General features: G+C 51.0%; 1 protein-coding gene across 2 annotated transcripts in view; it reads right to left on the reverse strand.

Annotated features, from left to right (window-relative positions):
• Positions 1-20,179, reverse strand: part of PRKCB (protein kinase C beta) — a 77,764-nt gene that overhangs the window by 13,822 nt on the left and 43,763 nt on the right. For both annotated transcript variants that reach the window (XM_052679747.1, XM_052679746.1), the window contains exons 6-15: positions 19,590-19,746; positions 19,208-19,342; positions 17,680-17,776; positions 13,901-14,047; positions 8,905-9,078; positions 6,793-6,884; positions 6,066-6,128; positions 4,308-4,446; positions 3,194-3,274; positions 2,677-2,784 (exon numbers count right to left, since the gene is read on the reverse strand). In XM_052679747.1, the coding sequence (XP_052535707.1) occupies positions 2,677-2,784; positions 3,194-3,274; positions 4,308-4,446; positions 6,066-6,128; positions 6,793-6,884; positions 8,905-9,078; positions 13,901-14,047; positions 17,680-17,776; positions 19,208-19,342; positions 19,590-19,746 (1,193 nt within the window). The remainder of the gene's footprint in view (positions 1-2,676; positions 2,785-3,193; positions 3,275-4,307; positions 4,447-6,065; positions 6,129-6,792; positions 6,885-8,904; positions 9,079-13,900; positions 14,048-17,679; positions 17,777-19,207; positions 19,343-19,589; positions 19,747-20,179) is intronic.

Genomic DNA, 20,179 nt, shown 5'->3' on the forward strand with positions numbered 1-20,179 from the left:
AACCACACGGGATTTTCTACTTCATATACCTGCTGTGAAGCTGAGCAGAGCTGTACTGTAGCACACAAATCCAATATTTTCAATAGACGCATCCAGAAATTACATTTCCTTGTTTTCCCATTGTGCTTTTACGCATGTGAGCACGAAGGCACCATCTGTTATTGATATATAGGACCCATAAACATGCAGACTGATTCTCCAGGCTTACATGAGGTAATCATTGAGCTTTGCTTGTATTAAACAGGAACAAGTTGATTTAATCCCCATCCCTGAGACTCTCTGAGGCCCTGCAGGTGAGGAAGGAGGCTGATGGACACCTGTGATGGTGTTTGTGGTGGCTGAGGTATGGGAAGGTCCCTGAGACCTAAGGGCTTTGCTCAGCTGCAGCTGTGATTTTCAGCTCCTGAAGGCAGCAGGTGCTGAGCGCCATGGCTCAGCCTTCCACTCCTCCACAGCATGCCACAGCTCACAGGGACACTGTGACACCCGGGTGGCTCTGCAGGCACTGAGTGCTTTGCTCAGGCAGCGCCAGCAGTGGGAATGCCGCTCAGAATACACCTCCCTGCACACCTCAGGCAGCAAAACATGCCATGCTACGCCTCTGCTCCCGACAGTCAGAGGGAGCATGTGCTTGCAGCAATCTGTGCACCTGGAAAGGGCTGCTTTGCTCAGACACAGTGAAACCCTCCATATGGGAAGGAGAAGGGCTGCTCTCTATGCCAAGGCTCTGTGCACACAGACGCTGCTCTGCGAGCTGCAAGGGGAGAGGGTGTGATGGGAGCTGGCTGCTGTTACCATGCAGGGGCCGGTGCAAGGCCAAGTGCCTGCACCACTGGGACAGCAGCTCCTGCATCAGCCCTCAGACCAAACCTGAGCTGACAGCTGAGAAGGAAAATGCTCCATTTGATCTCCTAATTGGTGCTACCTGCAGCTAGGGAGCTGCGTCCTGTTAGATCCACATCCCGCTTGCTGGGCAGACAAACACTTGCTCCTTGGTTCACACTGACACACAGTTTCTCAGCATCAGACACTTCACCTCAGAGCTGTACAATATCACACCTGAACTGACAGCAAGTGGTGACCAGCACCTGCACAGTATTGAGCTGCAGGAGCAGCAATATTCCTCTGCAATGGGAGAGCATGGCAGGCGAACACTGGACCCTTCACATCTGCACAGAGAGGCTCCTAGGGCTGCTTTGTCTCTGGGCTGGTTCTGCCCCTCCGAAAGAAACACCATGTATCAACACATGCAACACCACTTCAGTGAACTCAGGAGCATTTTGCTGTGTTTGAGAGGAAAATGCAAATACTTTGTTTCCAACTCAACAATAGTTCATGAATACTTTGATGTTGGCAAAGAACATCACAAGATTTGCATGCTTCCCCACAGCAGTAGTTGTGCACAGGGAACCACTGCGTGGCCCAAACCCAAGGATTACAAAGCACCAAGCTTTCTGTGCATGGGAATCTCTTCCCATGCAGCTTCACATTTCCAGAAGTGAGAAAAGCTTCTGCAGCTACACACAGCAGATGTTCCAGTCATGGTTCCTTCTTGTCTCCTTCCAGCATTCAGATTGTGACTGGTGCCATGCAAAGCAAAGCAGACAGCTCGATCTGTCCCCACTGCAGCTCCGCTTGCTCCCTCAGGCGCTGCAGGATGATCACAGCATCACACAGCATCCTCCCACCCTGCACAGCCACAGGCTGTCCCCTCTTGCCCCAACCCCAACACCAGGAGAAATGAGAGAGGGTGAGGAAGTTTGGGGTAACTCTTTGGTCAATGCTGCGGTTCCTAAATTCAAGTGTGGTTTTTACTGCGTTCTGCTGGAGATGATTGCGCAGCTCTGTTTATTCTCTGGGACTCAGGACACCTCCAGCAGCACCTTCTCATGGAGAAGTGATGTCCTGCTCGTGGCACAGCTCTGAACTCCGGCAAAACCGGAGAGGGACTTTGAAATACCATGGCAGCACTGACAACAAGATTCACGTCTTGTTTGTAGATAGAAACACTATTTTGAGATATAGAACACTCAGATGTTTTAAGTATTAACTATTAAAAGCTAACATTTTTTAAATTCCTACACAAACATATTTATAGCCCTGCTTGACACTGGCTGGCTGAGATGAGGCTCAGCGCCAAGCACCAACCACGCGCACAGCACCAGGACCGAGGCCCTCCATCTCATGTAAAGGGAACTCAGGGCACATCCTGCCCACACCTGGGGCACAGAGAGCTCAGGGCACTGCAGGTCAGGAGATCTGAGAACACAACAGCCCTCGTGTAAGGGAGATGCCCACCAATGCTGAACTTCAGCTCCAAGCGAGAAACCTGTCATACCTAAAGTCAGTATCTGCAGGATGAAGACTTTGTGTCTGAACTTGGAAAAACTATAAGTCACATTAATGTCATTTTTGATCAGTGCAAAGCCGCACAGCCCTGCCCTGCTGCCAGCCAGCAAGTCCTGTGGGAAGACACCACCATGCCCACTGACCATGTCCCTCAGAGTCACGGCTCCACAGTTCCTGAACATTTCCAGAGATGGTGACTCCACCACCCCCCTAGGCAACCTGTGTCAGTGCTGACCACTCTTTCAGAAAGTAATTGTTCCTAATATTGAGCCTGGCAATGCCAGGCAGAGTAGTTTGCTCCTTACAGATGCAGCTTCCAGCCCTTACCCCTTTGCAGATTGCCACCGCCTCCTTGGACATGGACTTTGGGTAGGCCACGTTGTGTTCCATGATGGACTGGAAGAGCTCGTCTTCATCTTCTCCCTCAAAGGGAGCCTGGGGCAAAACAAGCAGAGGCTCAGTGCCATTCATAACATCGCAGAACGGCTGTGTTGGAAGGGATCTCCCAGCCCCACCTCTGCCATGGGCTGGTTGCCTCCCCCAGCTCAGGCTGCCCAGGGCCCATCCATGGCCTCAGGCACCTCCAGGGATGGGACACACACACTTCTCTGGGGAGCCCACGTCCATGTACTGGAGGTCCCACTGCTCCTGCAATGCACAGCCAGGAATGCAGCCCACGTCCCCCTGTCATCCGTCCTCCACCTCCCATCCTACAAACCACAGCTCCATCTCCCACACAGAGCAGAGCCCCGCTGCTTCCCAGCAACAAAAGAAATTACATATCGGCATATTCTCATGATGGAATTTAGCACCTTCCCATAGGAATCAATTACAATTCAATTACCTGGCCAGCCAACATTTCATAGAGCAGGACTCCAAATGCCCACCAGTCCACTGACTTCCCATAGGGCTGATAAGCAATTATCTGAAAACAACACAAATATGGGATTACACTTCCAATTTTAACCCATTAGCACAATGCAAACTGATTTCACACTGTAGGCTAGGTCAAAAGGACAAGTTATTCACCAAGACTCCAAAATGGTGAGAAACTGCAATTATAAACAAGGCATTTCATAGGCAAAGAGTGTGGGCATTAAATAAATAAATACATAAATAAATACATCAGTCCTCAACTGTGCACGAAATATTAGGAAAAAAAACAAACAATATTCACTCAGCCTGGCCTGTGCCCTGCTGAGGTCAGACCTCAGAGATATCCCCACCGAGAGCTTTCCAAGCTCCTCTGTGTTGCACTCCAGCTGCCCTGAAAGGAGTTATTACAGATCCTTAAAGTTCCCTTCCACTGACAGAAGCCTCCAGTGTGATCCCTGCATACTGTAGTGATTTGCATCCCAATTTCTCATTCTGTTTCTCTTTTCTGGGGGGAAAAAAAAATAATTAGAGCAAGTAGAAGAAAATAAGAGTGTAAGTGATAATGCCCTGCCAAATACTGAGAGAAGTGGCCATTTGTCCTGTTTTATAAGAATATTAATCACAGCGAACAACAGAGGCGATAGGACACCAATATTAATCTTGGTGGGATGAAGGTATGCAGTGCACATTGGAGTTGGTAATTAAGTCTCTCTGGCTGCAGTAGAATGCAGGATGGTGCGGCACACAGGTGCACCTCGCTGTCCTAGCAAGGAGAATCTCTTCTCTCAATTATTTAAATGAATAAATATTAATCTTGTTACTGAAAATTCTGCAGAATGAGAGGATTTCAGAGGGATGCTTTTAGTTTAAAGCATCTGGGCATGATTGCCTGCCTGAATGTCACAGATCCAACAGTACCCTGCACCCACGTGGTGCTGTGCTAAGTGTCCCATGGTAACCCAGCACTCAATCATTTCTAGGCACTTTTGAGCTGTGGACATGGAGACTGTCCTCACCACACACCCCAACTCTGCCATGTCCCAGGGACCACCCCCTCTCCACCCCATGCCTTCTGCCCCCACCTCGGGTGCGATGTAGTCCGGGGTGCCACAGAAGGTCTTGGTGGTCACCCCATCCCAAATGTTCTCTTTGCACATGCCAAAGTCCGCGATCTTGATGTGCCCCTCACTGTCCAGCATCACGTTGTCCAGCTTCAGGTCTCTGCAATCAGAGCAAAGCAGTGATATGGACAGCCCCACATGTAGCTGTGCAGCACGGCAACGGCTCTGATCCTGTGGCCACGTGCCCAGGATCACGTTTGGAAGCAGAGCGCAGACAAGCCAGAGCTGGCAGCACTAAGTGCTTATTTTACTTTTTCATTTTACTTTTAACCCATGGGAACACCACACTGGGCAAATCACTTTTAAGTGTATGACAGAAAGTGCTCTAGCATGGCAGCAAGACAGACTTCACAGAGCTTTTGCTGCACCTATGAAAAATCAAAGTCTGCTTAAGGCTCAGCAGCAACAAAGCAGGCACATACTCAGCAAAACTCCCCGCATCACCTGTTCTTTCTCCCCCATAAACATACAAATCAACTACCTCTGATCCCCATCCACATACTGTTTGTGTTAGCTCTACCATCCCTGTCAAAGCTGAGCACAGCTGAGGCTGCTCCAGCTATGGAGATCCCTGACTCAACTCCCAGCACTGCCCAGGATAGAACACCCAGGCTGAAGAGCAGTTCTGCAGCAGCCATGTGGCACCATCTGCACATTACCAGGCATACATCACCATGCAGTGAGGTGCTCTGTGCCATGCTGGTTCTGTGCAGGGGGCTGCTACTCAGAGGGCTCCAGGGCTGCAGATGCCTGCAGGATGCACCCTGCCTGAGGGCTGCGTTAAGGCTACAAGGGCAGCACCAGCGCAGACACACTTCAGCTTGGTTTGGTTAAGTAAGAGCATGATAGAAGTAACAGCCATAAAAGGAACAGCCTAATTTACAACTTCTTGCTGATTTCAAGAGAACGATTTTTTTTCTAGACAGTGCTTGATGGGCCAAAGCCAGCTGCACACGTGTCGGCATTTGGGGTCGGAGGAGGAGATGGGCACTGGGGACCGACAGACCCAGAATCTCTGCAACAGCTGATGGCAAAAACCATCCCTTGTGTCAGCTTTGCTCCACTTCTTTCATCTTCAGAGCAATCTCAGCAGCACAACCCAGCAGCGCAGCTGTTCTCTTCCTGCAGAGCAGAGCAGGCGGTGCTGCTTGACACTGGCACTCATTAGGATGCTCTGTCCTGTGCTGGGGATGCTCTGGGCAGGGGAGCACGGTGGCATTGAGTGCCAGTACTTAACCCAGCCCCAAGACATGGCCCCCACTCAACAGCCACTCGCAGTCCCTGGGGACTGCACATCGTATTGTGAACAGAAAAGAAGTTCAGTGTCTGAGTTGGAAGTGACAGACTTGCACTGCAAGTCTCAGAACAAGCCATTCATAAGCAGTTACTTTAATGTTAATAAGAAGAAACCACTGCCCTACAGCAAAGCACACAGCTCAGAATCAGTCCCTACTGCTGCCAGCAGCACTAGTTTTGTATGGAGACAAATGTGTGAGACAGAGGTAAGAGAAGCATCAGAACCATTCTGCTGAGCTCTCTGTCCTATAAAGCTGGAACAAAGCTGAGCACCTGTCAGATCCCAGCTGCACAGTGTGGCTCCTATTCCCTTTGGGGCACACACTTGGAGCAGGGCTGCAGCTCCTCTGGCACAGAGCAGGGCATACCCGGGGCCAGCCCCGCTCTCACAGCCCATGGTGTCCCCAGGACTTGCTCACCTACCGGTAAATTATGCCTTTGCTTTGCAGGAAGAAGAGGCCAATGGCTATTTCTGCTGCGTAGAATCTGCAATGAAAGATTTAGAAGGAAGACTGATAATTAAAGGAGATGAATCAAAAAGAAAACCTTTCACGTCCAATTGCACCACAAAAAAACACACAGGACATGCATGGCCAAAGGATAACGACAGCCGCTACAGTAAGATACCAGACAGGCATCACATAGGGGACGCAGCATAACCACGTCGGGCCGGGATGCGGTCAGGTCACTGGGGGCTGGCAGGGGGCTGTCATTCCTCATTACACTGATCCTCATTAAGAGAGAGCTGGGATCTATAGCTGTTTGTTACTGAGTGCTGGCAATGCAGCTTGAAAAGTTATCTGTAGTCACAGGAGATAAGAGGAGCCACTGCTTCCTTTAGAGAATACCTAAAGGCTGCTGTGCTGGAGCTGCAGGGTGCTCAAAGGACTGCACTGGTTAAACCCACCTGGGCTCTGCTCACTGCCTCAGGCACTTACAGGTGCCACATGTCCTATAGAAGAGCTGCAGGCACAGCACCCTCAGCAACAGAAAAGGAATCACCTCACCTCTTCCATTCCTGCTGCCCTTTATTTCCCCTCATGTTGTGCTTAGGATGTGCACCACAGAAGCCTTGGACTATGCTACAGGAATATGACACGAGCACAAAAATACCCACCCCGAAGGCACCACACCTGGGCACTGAACTTACACAGCGTGTGGCTCCTTAAACCTCCCGACCTGTTGGATCTGGTACATCAGGTCCCCACCGTTCACATATTCCATCACAAAGTACAAGCGATCCTAGAGGAAAAAGCAAACAATTAGCAGCAGAACTATTAGAGTAGGGAACCTGCAGAGGTCACAAACATTGGCGGAGGCAAATGACAGCTCCAATTTTTCACAGCAGTACAATCATCCCAGCTGCCCTCCCTATGGAGTGCAGGTGGAGCTCGTGTGCACACAGAGCTGCAGCCATTCCTGCCCAATGCTCCAGACTTGATCGTCACACTTCTTTGCAGGCAGATACAGCAGCAGCCACATAGATACAGGTCTGAGAAATTCCCATTTTTTTATTAAAGTGCCTTCCCCGCAACCTGCTGTCCCAGTGCAAGGCACAGCTCTGAGCAGCTGCATGGCTCCTGTGCTCCCTGCTAACAGCACTCCTGCTGGATGGAAGCCCAGTCCTTCAACACTGTGAGAAATGTGACAAGTGTGGGCCATAAGCAAAGCACAGTAAGAAACAAGACCTGAATATTTCCACAAATCTCAGAAGTGCAGATTAAAACACTGAGGGTGGCTGCATCCCATCTCACAGCATCTTGCAGAGAGTGCCAGCACAGCACTAGCAGTGCGGAGCTCAGGAGCTGTGGTGGTCACACCGGGATGCTACTTCCCTTGGATCTTTCACAGTTAAATGGGACGGCCGTAAAGAAGATGACAAGATTGCCCAATGCAGTGGCCTGGACATGGCAGCTTCCCCTGATAGGCTCAGAATGTTTTGGAGTAGAGGGAAAAGCGACAGCTTTGGGCAAAGGCACAGCTTCATATTTGCAGCATTACATCATAATACATAATAATTCCCATTCTTCACTACATTTCCTTCCTAAACAACCCTTGCCCTGCATTTAGGACGCTGAGGACATGGAGCTAGAAGATATGCAAACGTGATCATTATCATAACAACTGTTGTATAGTAACTCCTTCAGTTGCCCATTGCTTTGGCCACATGCAGAGCAGCAGTGACAGTTCTGTACAGCACTGAAGGGGCTGTGTACAACACGTGGCACGGATGGGATAGAAAAGCAATTTCAGCTTTGTCAGATGATGGGGAATTTCTGTACATTGCACTCTGTGTATGCCAACCCCAACACACAGCACCTGGGGCTGAGGGTGGGAGCAGCCACACTGCTACACGGTGACCCCAGAGCAAGGCAGAGCGGGCTGTGATGTCTGCAGCTGCTTCCTAAACATATCGTCAGCTTCAAGAAGGGAGGATATTAAAAGGATGATCTCTTGAAACAGCCAGCTGAGCTCTAAAAGCAGCGTTAGAGCTTTCCTCATTTGGGCGGTGAAGGGAATGCTGCTGCTTCAGGAAAAAACCACCCTGAACCGAGCAGGCAGATGGTGGCCAGCCCACGCCTAGGACAGGGTCATGTGGACTGGTGCTGGCTGTGGCTATGGGAGGGGGATAGCTCTGTGGGACTGGAGCATCACCTAGCAGCAGCATAGAGCACCCCAAGACCTGCAGGGAGCTGGCACATGTCCTTTCCTGGGGCTCCTTCCAATGTCCTCCTTCCTCTAATTAGCCCTTCCTTTAATTAATCCTTCATTTAGTCCCCCTATCCCGCTCTTAACTGTGCAGCCCAGGCTGGGAGGGATGCTCTGGGCAGCGGTCCCAGAAACCCAAGTGCTCTGTGCAGCATTTGGTAATACACCCCACTGTACATTTTGGTTACATTACAGGCATAATTGCCACAAAGGTTCTATGGGTCTGCCAGGAGCAACCCAGCACTGACTTCAGTTCAGATGCCACGGAGATGCTGTGTGAAACAGCTTCCCCTTCCTTGCCATATTTCCATAACTGCTTCAAAGCCAGCCTGCACCCTTTAAGAATGTGTTTGGTAAATGAAATTTCTGAGATTAAATGCAATCCTTGTGAATAGCACTGTCACCACTCCAACAGGCCGCACTGGTTACCAGGAAGGCATCAGTGCTGCTACCTGGTGATGCTGGGTCTCCAAAAGGGGTTTCTGCCCACAGCAAGGGTGATGCCAAGGGACCCCAATGTGCACAGCACAATGCAGGATATTTCAGCACTCACCATGGTCTGGAAGCAGGAGTGGAGCTGGGTCAGGAATGGGGGCTTTCCAGAGAGTGCCAGCACACGCTTCTCAACCATGGTGCACTCCACGTCGTCGTCCTGGATGACCACGTCCTTCTTCAGGATCTTCACGGCGTAGAGTTCATCCGTGCCCTTCCTCTCAGCCAGCATCACCTGAGTGGGGCAGATGACAGCAGATGCAGGGAAATGCGTACCTGTCTTATTCCCAGCTTGTCACTGCCAGCACTCAGAAACCCACAGCCTGGTTGTCATTGTACAGCTCCTATCACAGTCATGAAAAGAGATTCAGGTGCCAAAGAATGCAGACAGCTCTCAGTAGTACTTCCAAAAGCACTGGGAAAGCTTCATCCAGCAGTCTTAACCCTAACAAATAACACACTGACGTGCTCACTGCCCAGCCCTGGGGTGAATCCCCTGAGCCCTCCACATGAGGATTGGCACCCACAGGTGGGGAGAGCACCCTCAGTGCCAGCAGAATGCACCCAGAGCATGAGCACAGAGCCCAGCAGATCACGGAATGGTAGAAATGTGCAGCAGAAAGAATTACTGTAAGCCAATGGCATCCAAACCCAGCGAGCTTCCCCTGCCTCGCGCATACCCTGCACAGTGCTCACAACCTCCCTGTGAGCCAGCCCACCGCCCAGCCAAGAATCTGTTCCACCTCACATTTTACACTGCTTTCACCTATCTGTGGTTTTATTTACCGCAAGGAATGGGATGTGCTGTGGGTCCTGGCATGGCACAGGGGCACGGCACAGAGAGTCCCACTGCTGCCCACTTCTCAGAGCTGAGCTGCAGCCCCACAGAGCAGTGCTCTCCAAATGCATGCGGCTGCTCCTTGGTTTGGTGCACGCACTTGGCTCCGGCTCAGTGCCAGGTGGGTGTCCTCACCACACTGCTTGTCATGAGCTGAGGAAGGCATCAGGGCTGCTCAGCGCCAAGTGCTTTGGAAAAGCCACTGACATTTACATTTCCATCGGCGGGGGGGCATAGGATTGCAACGAACACACGCGGCTGCCATCCGTTGGCAGCACTCAAAGCAGGCTGACAGCAGTGCTTCAAGATCGGATTTATGTTCTCACTGATGCTTAAAGGAGGTGGAGATCCTGCAGAATGGAGTGATGCTGTGCTGCACCCAGCAAGGCACAGGGGCCAGGACCACAGCAGCACTCCATTTCTCCTGCCCTCAGCCCTGTGGTGCTTCACAGCAGCTGAGTCCTTTGCACTGAGCACACCTCCAGGCCCACACCCTGCATTAAGCTGGGGACATAGGGGTGCCCCCTCTGCAGGTCCAGGCAAACAGAACCCTTCAGTTCTTTTCCTCCTGTTAGCTTCACAGGCTATATGCAGTTGAGACTTGTACGACACTGTGCACATTGTTACAAAGTGGGGCTGATTTTTACCTGACAGAGGCAGTTCAAAGCTGGCAAAGAAGGGAAGCAGCCCCTCCAAGAGAACTTTAAGAGAAAATGAAGCATTATGTGTCCGTAAGAGGATCCCACACAGTGCTGTCAGCACATGGATGTACCTCGAAATCCATAATCCTTTCCAAGAAAAATAAAACTAGGACTCTGAACCCAGTGTCTGTTGCCAGCAGGGATGGACCTGTGGGGGGCCCATAGGAGGAGTACAGGAACTGCAGAGCGCAGCAGGGCTGGGAGGCATCCTGCTGCTTTCCCAGACATTTTGCTTGGAGACTGTCAGGGAAGAGAGCATGTTGTTGTTGGTAATGGGCTGTGTTTGGGGACAAGTAAACCAGGAAATTTCCCTGGAGGTAGAAAAGATCAGATGTACGGCCAAAAGCAGCTGCTGGAGAACAGGCTTGAAGCAGGAAATGGCAGTGTGTGGCACTGGGTGACAGCTCGACATCCTCACATGCTCCCAACCCAGGGCAGAGGCTGCCAGCACACTGTTGATGCGAAGAACTGCTGGCGGCCTTACAGGGCTGTGAATGTTTCATGTGTCATGTTCCAATGAGAGTGGTGTTCCAGCTGACCCAGCCCTGACAAGGGAAGGGCAAAAGGGCTTCTGTGCAGCTGGCAGCACTCAGCTGTGCTGCATGCTGCCCAGAGGCACCCGGCAGCCCGAGTGTGAGCACATACAAGCGTGTGTGCAGAAGGGATGAAGAGCACCACATTACTGCATTGCTTCTGCACATCTGGGCTGGCACAGTGAGCAGCTCCAGAGGGGTAAGTCAAGACTGGTATTGCCCAGGATGCTGTCACCCCTACAAGTTTGCACATGCATGCAGAAGAGACTGCCCAGAGAGAGAATAACTTCCACACCTGAACATCGCGCACAAAGCCTGCCTGAGCAGCAGCAGGCTGGGACTGTTTCCAAGCAGCAGAGGGGCAGCAGGACCTGCAGGGGCTACCAGCCTGCACCAAACTGCCCAAGGCAGCCCGCATGGAGATGCACAAGGCAGCCTGCACTGAGCTGTACCGGGCTGGCTTCAGTGTGCTGGCATCACAGTTCCTATGGTGACTGAAGCACAGATACAGCTGAAGTCTCAAAAGAAGAACAGCCGCTGACTAGCAGGCTTCAGCAACACTGCTAGTGACAGCACAGATTTGTACCCATTGCATTGCAAATCAAGAAGATTAGGACAAGTGCATTCACCCAGTGCCTCGAGCAGTGCTGTGCAGGACATGCTGGTTTGCAGAGCAGCAGGAATGCAAAGAAAGCTCACTGCTGCAGATGCCTAAGAGCTGGAGCACCATTGTGAGACAGAGCCAAGTCCCGGCCCCTGCTGTGCCTACACGTGCCAGCTGCTGGCCCTCAGCCACATCCCACACTGGGGACAGCATCTCACAGATGGAAGATGTTCATGGGACAGGAAAACTGTCTCCCATCACACTCTAAACCATAACTGTAGAGGCAAAATTATCAGAAAAAAAACAACCTAAAATCCCAGAAACAACTGACAGCTTGATAGCACGACAGATTGATTAGCTGCAAAAATATGAGCAAGCCTCAGAATTCAACTCCTCTCTATTTATATTACAGCAAAGCAAACCCAGGGTGGGCTGTGCCAAGCGCCGTGTTCCTCAGCCGGGAACAGCTCCCATCCCCGTGCCAAGCCGGGGGCAGTGCTGGCACCACTTGCAGCCCTGAGGACAGGGACACCCATGGGAGCCACGTGCCCAGGGGTCGGTCCCATTTTCCAGAGTGTAACAAGACCTGAGCTGAGCCTTCATCCCACAGCACTCCTGCACAAACAGCTAATATTGCACTTGACTTATTCCTGTAATACATAGCATTTGTTTGGGAATGCTCCAGCGTAATAATTGGAGATGTTCTGATGCTGAGTGCAAAGGAAGGGAGGCCAATGTGTGGCTATTGCTCACCCTGCATGGTCATGGCAGAGCAGTGATGAAAGTAGGACGTAGCAGCCACAGAATCATTGAATCATAGCATCACAGATCGGCTTCAGTTGGAAGGGACCTCTAAAGGCCATCTGGTCCCACTCCCTGCACTGAGCAGGGACACCCACAGCTCCATCAGTGCTCAGAGCCCCGTCCAATCTGACCATGGGTGCGTGCAGGGATGGGGCACTGCCACCTCTCTGGGCACCTTGTGCCATTCCTCACTGCCCTTAGCATCAACAACTTCTTTTTTCTGTCCAATCTAAACGTCCCCTCTTTTAGTCTGAAACAATTCCCCCTTTCAGCAGGACTGTGCTCAGGGTTGGCAGTGGTGCCCAAGGGCAGTGAGCTGCTGCTGCTGCTCTTCTGCTGGCCCTGGGGAAGCATCAGGGCTGTAGGACCAACGGTGCTTGGGTGGCCCTAAATGCAATGCACGGCTCCAGCAGAGTGCAGGCACACGTGAGGCTGAGGCTGCATCTCCCAACATTCGGTTTTAATAAGCGCTAATTAGCATATTTATAACATTCTGTTCCAGGGAACAGTTTCTGTCACACATTCCCTTATATAAGCCATGATGCCGACTGAAGGGTTTGTTAATGTTTCTCAAATTAAAAGAAGGAAGAAGAGGGAATAAAAACAACGACAGCTTCCAGATGCCAAGCAGTAGACTTTAAAAGATTATTTGCTGGGAGGGCGGGAGAGAAAAGCAAAGGCTGTTGCTCAGAGCCAGGATTTTGGCTCTGTAAAGACAGGGCACTCTGCACCTACATACCAGCCCTGGGCAGAGAGCTGCTGCTGCACCCTGTGCTGTGCTTGCAAGCAGCTGAGCTGCACTGCTAAGTTGGGAGAAGCACAGATGCACGCACAGCACTTGCTGCTCACCCACCTGCAGAGAGCATGCAAAGCACAGAGCAGAGCAGCAGCACCCAATGCCCCAGCAGCGCCTCTGCTCATCTCCAGGGGTGCTGCACACACCAGGAGGGGAGTATGGGGAGTGGGGAGGGATGCGGTGCCACGGTGCTTTGCTCTGTGCAGGTGAGTTAGCACTGCTCCCCCTGTGCTCCCGTCTGCCTCCACTCAGGAGGTTTACACTCCGTGTTCCCTGCAATTAAAGCACTTTGCTAATCAGAGCACGTCAGCCCGGCTGTCACCGCAGTGCCGCGGCCCCGGAGCACGTGGCAGCACAGAGCTGCCCAGCCCACATGGAACTCACAGCAGCAACCCAAGGGCTGGGATTTCTCATGGAAATCATGGCAACGTTGGCAAGATCCCAAGAAAAATGAAGGCTCCAAGTCACATAATTACTGGAAGAATGAAATTCTGTTACCACTCAGAGCCAGTCTGGAAAATTAATTAAAATGTTAGTGCCTATTTGTAATTATTAAAGGGGAAAAAAGGCCAAATAAAAGAATTTCAAAGGCAGAGGACAAACTGAGCACAGAGCTCAGTTCCCGAGCACAGAGTCTCATTTGTGGTGGCCAAATTTGGCAGTTTCAGAGCTGACCTTGACTCAGCACAGCCCACGGAGCTCCCGTCCTGCCTGCAGCCACACACCACAGCACTGCAAACATTTAAGTGCAAAGTGTGCAAATGCACACATCCTACCGCACCTTCCCAAAGCTTCCTTTCCCCAGAACCATCAAGAAATTGAAATCCGAGAGCTTCATCCGATCTCTGCTCCCGTTGTTATCGAACTTAGAAATGGCGTTTGTCGTCTTCTCATCCACAGCCTTGGAGCCCGTGCCAATCTTGGCCCTCTGTAAAGACAGAGACAAAAATTACTGGAAAGGGCATGGAGGGGTTGTCATAAAAACACTGAACTGCCCTCAGAACCCCAAAGATGTCCTCAGATCTTCATGCTGCCCTCAGATCCCCATGGATGCTCTCAGACCCAAACCACACACCACTGATGAGGAGCACTCCATGTTCTGAGCCCCCACTGCTGCCCCAAATTCTGCCCCATAGCGTGGTCAGGGCCACCCAAAGCGTAAAGTGGGGCTTCACTGAGCTTTGTCCTCACAGAGCTGACCACTGTTTGCACCTTGTGAGCGAAGAACAGATGAATACAAATATTTTAATGTAAAATGTAGGAATTTTTATTGAGCTCCAACACGGTTACTATCTGATATCAGAGAGAACTGCCCTCCTGTGCCAGCTCAGGCTGAACACAGGAAGCAACAAATTCATTTTGAAAGGACAGAATAGAAAGCACTTCTGCATCCCCCAGCACCCGAGCCAGTTCAATCACAATTGCTTATTAAGGAGCCCTCACAAACCCCCATATTTTTTAACCACAGAATCTCATCAGTTGCTTGGCACCTCCTCATTGGTCCGGGGGCTATCTCATTTGCTCAACTACCATTTGTAAAAGCTATCTCACAATTTCTTCGGTTTTAATTTTTAGAAATATGCCACAGTGTAGGGTTTGCATTGAGTTCAGTCTAGCATGAAATTCCATTAACCCGATTCCAGCAGTTCAATTTGGCTGCTGCTCGCAGCTCCTCCAGATAGCAGCCTCACCAGCCAGCTCCTAACCTCTGCTGCTGCTAATTGGTTATTGCAAGGTTCTCCTCGCTGTAAAATCCCCCATTCAAGGGCACCTGCAGCACCTACAAACATCTGAAAAAGCCCTGCGCTGAAAACTAAAGGAATGGCTTCAAGGATTTGCAAATATCATAATTGCTAACACAGCTCCATACAAGTGCCCCAGGGAAGAGGCTGAAAGCATTCAACAGACTGAGACCTGCGAGCATTGCAAGTGGAGCAGTACACACAGCTTTCAGATAGGGAAAAAAAAGAGTTTTGGACACAGAAAAGGAAATGCAGGCACTGCTCTGGGAGTGCAAAGCTTTCCCCACTTACTACCTTCAGACTTCTGCAGTGTGCCAGTAGCACCCCTGTCCCAGCAGCAGGGACCTCTCACATCTCCCCCAGCTCACAGCGATTCGTGATTCTGGTCAGAAGAGCACAGAGCCTGGGATGCTCCCTCTTCACCCCACTGCTGAAGGAGGAGGCTCCACATGTGCCCCAGCTGTGGGCTGCTTGTGGGATGCGGCTGGAGCTGAGTGCAGGCACAGAGCCGAGCAGGAGCAGCCTGGCCACCATGGCAGCCAACACAGCCATGTAACTTTGCCTTCAGCAATCCTTACCCTATTATATTCCAAAGCGATCTCTAAAAGAAACGTGTACTTATCAGCAGGCAAACAGTCATGTTATGGGAAACCTTTCCTAAACACTCCATCACGGTTAAAAAACAATCTTGTCACATCAAATTTGACACTAAATTAACCTTTGCGAAGACAAGGCTTTAACGAGATTCAAGGGCAATCATTATGTTCCCATTGAATCACACCTAGGAGCACACTGCCCTGTGTGCAGCCCCAGCCTTGCAGCAGTGGGGCAGAAAGGCAGCAGGAGGGGCAGGGAGGGGTGTCCATCTCATCACCCTGCAGTGCTTAAGCCACCCCAGACTGCCCCTCCAGCAGTCACATTGGCCTGACAGGAGTTGGTGATCCACCTGAAAACCAGGCTAGGGATGGAGCTGGGCCAAGAGGGAAAAGGTCTTCCAGGCAAGAGCCCACTCAGAAAGAAGAGCATATCCCTGCCCTGAAGTGAGGTGCCTCGCTTTTGCCTACGATCATCTTTAACGCCTGTTTCTAAATGAGTAAAGAAACCCTCAAAACCAGTTTTTAATGCACTTCTAACGCGGACACAATTTGGAGACCTCTAAGGCTTACAGCTGAAGCCTGTCAAGCACTGCGCACAAAAAAAAAAAAAAGAAAAGAAATTAAAAAGAAAAAAAGTGCTTGACCTTCGTTATCCAGCTCCATTTGTCATAGCTAATTTACTACATCGGAATTTATGCAATAGCAGCTGACGTTCGCATCTCTCAAGCTGTCCCAGCAAGCAGCTGATAAGGGCCGAGCAGAACTGGCAGTGAGTGCTGCAGGCATCCTGCTGGGCTTTGGGCAGCACAACGCAGGCAGAGAGGGAGCGGCGCTGCCAGCACCGGGCACTGCTGCCTTTCTGGGGCTTTGCAATGTGAAACCACCAGGGGAAGATGCAGAAGGGGATGCAGATGAAGTATGGCCACATGAGGTCACCTCTGGATGCTGCATTCCCTGACCTGCAGCCAATCCAGCATCTACAGCTCCCAGCACACCATCCTAACACTGCCGGAACACCACGGAGTGCAAGGATGCTTCATAGAGCTGACAACCACAGCATATGGCTGTATGTCAACTGTTACATTAGAACTGCCTTATTTCCTTCGATATTCAGGCAAGTTATATATAAATGAGACACATGTGAAATTGAAGAAAGGAGGAGCATTGAGAAAAAGGAATCAAATCCCCAGTCCCATGCTGCAGGTATGGAGCTCATGCTGACATTGGAATGATGAGCATTTCATTTGGTGAGCAGCTCATTCCAGGTTGGTCTCCTGTGTGCATTCCCAGGGTACTGGGAAGGTATGAGTCCTACTGAAAAATGGCCAAGATCCACTATCTGAAATAATGCAAGTGAAAGGACGATGGTTGCTGTGCTGCTTTCCTTGCAACTGCAAGAAATGTTTTCTTAAAAGCCATGAGATTGCAGGTAGAGACACGGGAACAAGCACAGACTTAGCAGTGCACAAAGCAAACGTTACACAGAGCGCTGCACTGTGCAATAATCTCTGCGGTATTTTCAGATTGACATAAGCACCAAAGCACTATTCTCCTCTCATCTCCTCCTCCACCACCGACTGTTCCCTCTCCCCGCTCATCCCCTGATTGCTGCCACCACCCGCTGAGCTGCAGACGTGCACAGAGAGGTCACTGCATCTCCAAATCGGAATGAAACGCTTCAGAAGGACAGCTCACACAATGCGTGGCAATTAAAACCATCTTGTCAATCCCAGGAGAAGACTATGGGAATGAACCATTCTTCCCAGCCCTGCTCTATCCAAATCCTTGTGCTTTAATTTGTGCTCTGCAGCCCAGCAAGTGCAAGGAGCACTCTGCGAAGAGCTTGCTGCACCAACCAGGTTCCACCTCTATTTCATGCACACACGCAGAAACGCACTGGATTTCACCATGCCTGCAGACCTGAATTGAGAGGTGACACCGTGTGTCAGGCCTTTGCAGAGATCCAAACCAGCCATGGGCATGGCAGGGGGGTGGAAGGAAATAAAATTTGGGCTCTTGAATGCTAGGTGTGCACAGCCAGCCCACAGCTGGCCAGCCCACGTCGCTGACTCCTTGACCACTGTTACCCAAACCTCGTTGATCCCAGCACAGCCACACACTATGAGCTATGAGCTGCAGCCCCACTGCTCAGAATCTGCCCCAGTGCAAACAGGAGGGGCTCTCTGGGTCCTGCCCTGCCCCATGGACCCAGCTCAATTCACCTCAAATTTCTGCCTCAGTTCCTCGTTTCCTTCTTCACCCTCAGGAGGCACCGGGACGTTGAAGTACTCCCCCTCCTCCTGGCTCAGCAGCTTGAACCTGGAAGAAGACAGCCAGAGGGTCAGGGCAGGGGGTGGGAGGGTGCCGACCCTCCTTGTCCAGGAAACCCTTCCCCAAGAGAAGGTGGGAAGGATCCCAAACCTTGCACTCCCTGACCCCCTATCTACAGAGCTTCCAGACACATACCTGAGCAGGACTGGTTTTGGGGTTTTGGGGTCCACAGTGGGGCTGGAGGCTGGCCAGCATCCCCCTGCCCAGCAGGAGAGAGCTCTGATGCCACCTCCAATATGCCAGCCTACCCCAAACCTCCTTGAGGCAGATGAGGCAGGCTGGGGGATCCTGTCCTCCTGGCTATGGCAGAGTCCTACTGTGTGGGGACAGGCTGAATTCCATAGGGAACAGGGCCCACCCCATGAGACAGGGAGCATCCTTTGGGGCACAGGCTGGCACTGGCAGCCCTCAGCATGCAGCCAGAGCTCTCACAGGAAAAGGAAGACTTTAACCAGCAATTATCAGAAATCATGGAGGTTCTACTCAGATCTGAGGCATTTCACACAGCCTCAGGCGAAGCTTTGGCTCTGTCAGCCCTCTTCCCCAGCAGCCCAGCAATCGGCTGGGTGTTATCTACAGAGGCTGCGGCTGCAGCGCATGAACAAAGCGCCATTTGCATAATACAGGGACAGACTCTTTCTTTGAGCTCGTTTTCTCCATTAACTGCAGTTGTTTAGATATGAAATATACATCAGAGCCCCTTTCAGAGCTTATTCTTGCCAAATACTGTGACAAGGAAAATCGCTTAGATCTCTGCTTACATCGTTTTTAAAAGCCTGGGAAAGCCATCGCTGTGCTGCATGGGGAGCAGGTGATGTACTGGCTCCAGCTGAAGGACATACAACCCACAGGTGATGGTGCATTAAGGAGGGAGGGGCATTTATTTTTCCCCAGCAGAATTTCTGTCTCCATCCAGGTCTTTAGGGCAGAACGCAGGCTGGGGCTGCTGCGCCTGCTGAGCCAGGAGGATGTCCCAGCCTCACGCCAAGTAAATTAATGCCATGCCATTTGGGTTTGCAAAATCTACATGCAATGTCTGTTTTCAATTACTGCACTTCACATGCTAAGCGTGGAGTGTAGCATAGCTCTCAGGCATCAGTGACTGGGGGAAAAAAAAATAGAAAGTGAATGAGAGGGCATGTATCCTACTGGAGGAGATAGAATGGAAAGGAGCAGACCCATTCTGTGTGATTGTGCAAACCCAGTGTTCCTCTCTGGTGAAGTAACAAGGACAGCAATGCCAGCACCATGCAGTGTTCCTGGTTTAGAGAGAGCCCATCCTCACGGTCCCACTGCCCACAGGGAGCTGCAAGAACCCCACAGAAGGGCTGGGGATACTGCTGTCCCTGCAGGAGCCACTCTCCTATTGAGAAGTCACTGTGCCCGAGCTCTGCTGTTCTGAAACACCCCCAGGCTCACCATCCATCAACTCCAGACTTCTGCAGCTCGGAGATGCCGAAGGACAAGGAGCCCATGAAGTCGTTCCTGCTGGTCAGGTCCCAGTCCCAGATCTCCACTGACAACCGCCTGTCCTTGTCTGCTTCCTTCAGCTGGCTGCAGCAGAGTGAAGAGAAGAGGTGAGACATGTGATTGGGGACAGCATGGCTGCAACCTTCCACCTCTGGAAAGCAGTTGGGAACAGCATGGAGCGCCTCCCAGCCATGGGTATGGGGCGAAAGGAATCATTTCTCAGCCAAATCAGCTTAATATCTCCAAATGATTAAATCGGAGCAAATGCAATCACATTAATTCTTAGGGGACAAGAAAAATTAGTTTACAAATTCAAGCACATTGTACTCACAATCTGAACGTCTCGTTCCACTCAGGGTTCAGGGAGCACTTTATGGTTTTGGTCTTCTGTTTGCTTTCGTTTTTGGGGTCGGGGATTAGTTTAAGCTTCACGTAGGGGTCTGACAAGCCATTGGGATCCATGGGAACTAGGTTTTTAGCATCTCTTACTGGGGAGGAAAAAAATGATTATTTTCAATATTCAAACGGTAAAAACTCCCAAAAGCTAAGAGAGTGTCATTGTCCCACATGGGATCCTGCCAAGCCACTGTGTGATGAGCCTCCTTGGTCTGGGCATCAGCAGCACGAGCAGGACCAGTTCATGGCCACACATCCCAGCATGGGGACACAGCCACATCAAGGCTCTGGGATCAGCCCACCTGCAGCTATCCAGGCAGCTGTGGCACCAGGGCACTCTCGAGGAATGTATCAGGCCATCGCTCAGCTCTTCACAGCACAGAAAAATACCTCCTGACCCTCAGAGTCAATCAGTTGACGCCCTGAAGCATGAGATTTGATTACCCCATGTTATGATCTCAGCATGCAGACCTAGACATTCCGTTAATGGGAATAATAATATCTTTCCATTAAAAAAAAATCAAA

This window comes from Tympanuchus pallidicinctus, unplaced genomic scaffold, assembly GCF_026119805.1.
Source record: "Tympanuchus pallidicinctus isolate F22 unplaced genomic scaffold, pur_lepc_1.0 scaffold18, whole genome shotgun sequence".
Lineage (NCBI taxonomy): Eukaryota > Metazoa > Chordata > Aves > Galliformes > Phasianidae > Tympanuchus > Tympanuchus pallidicinctus.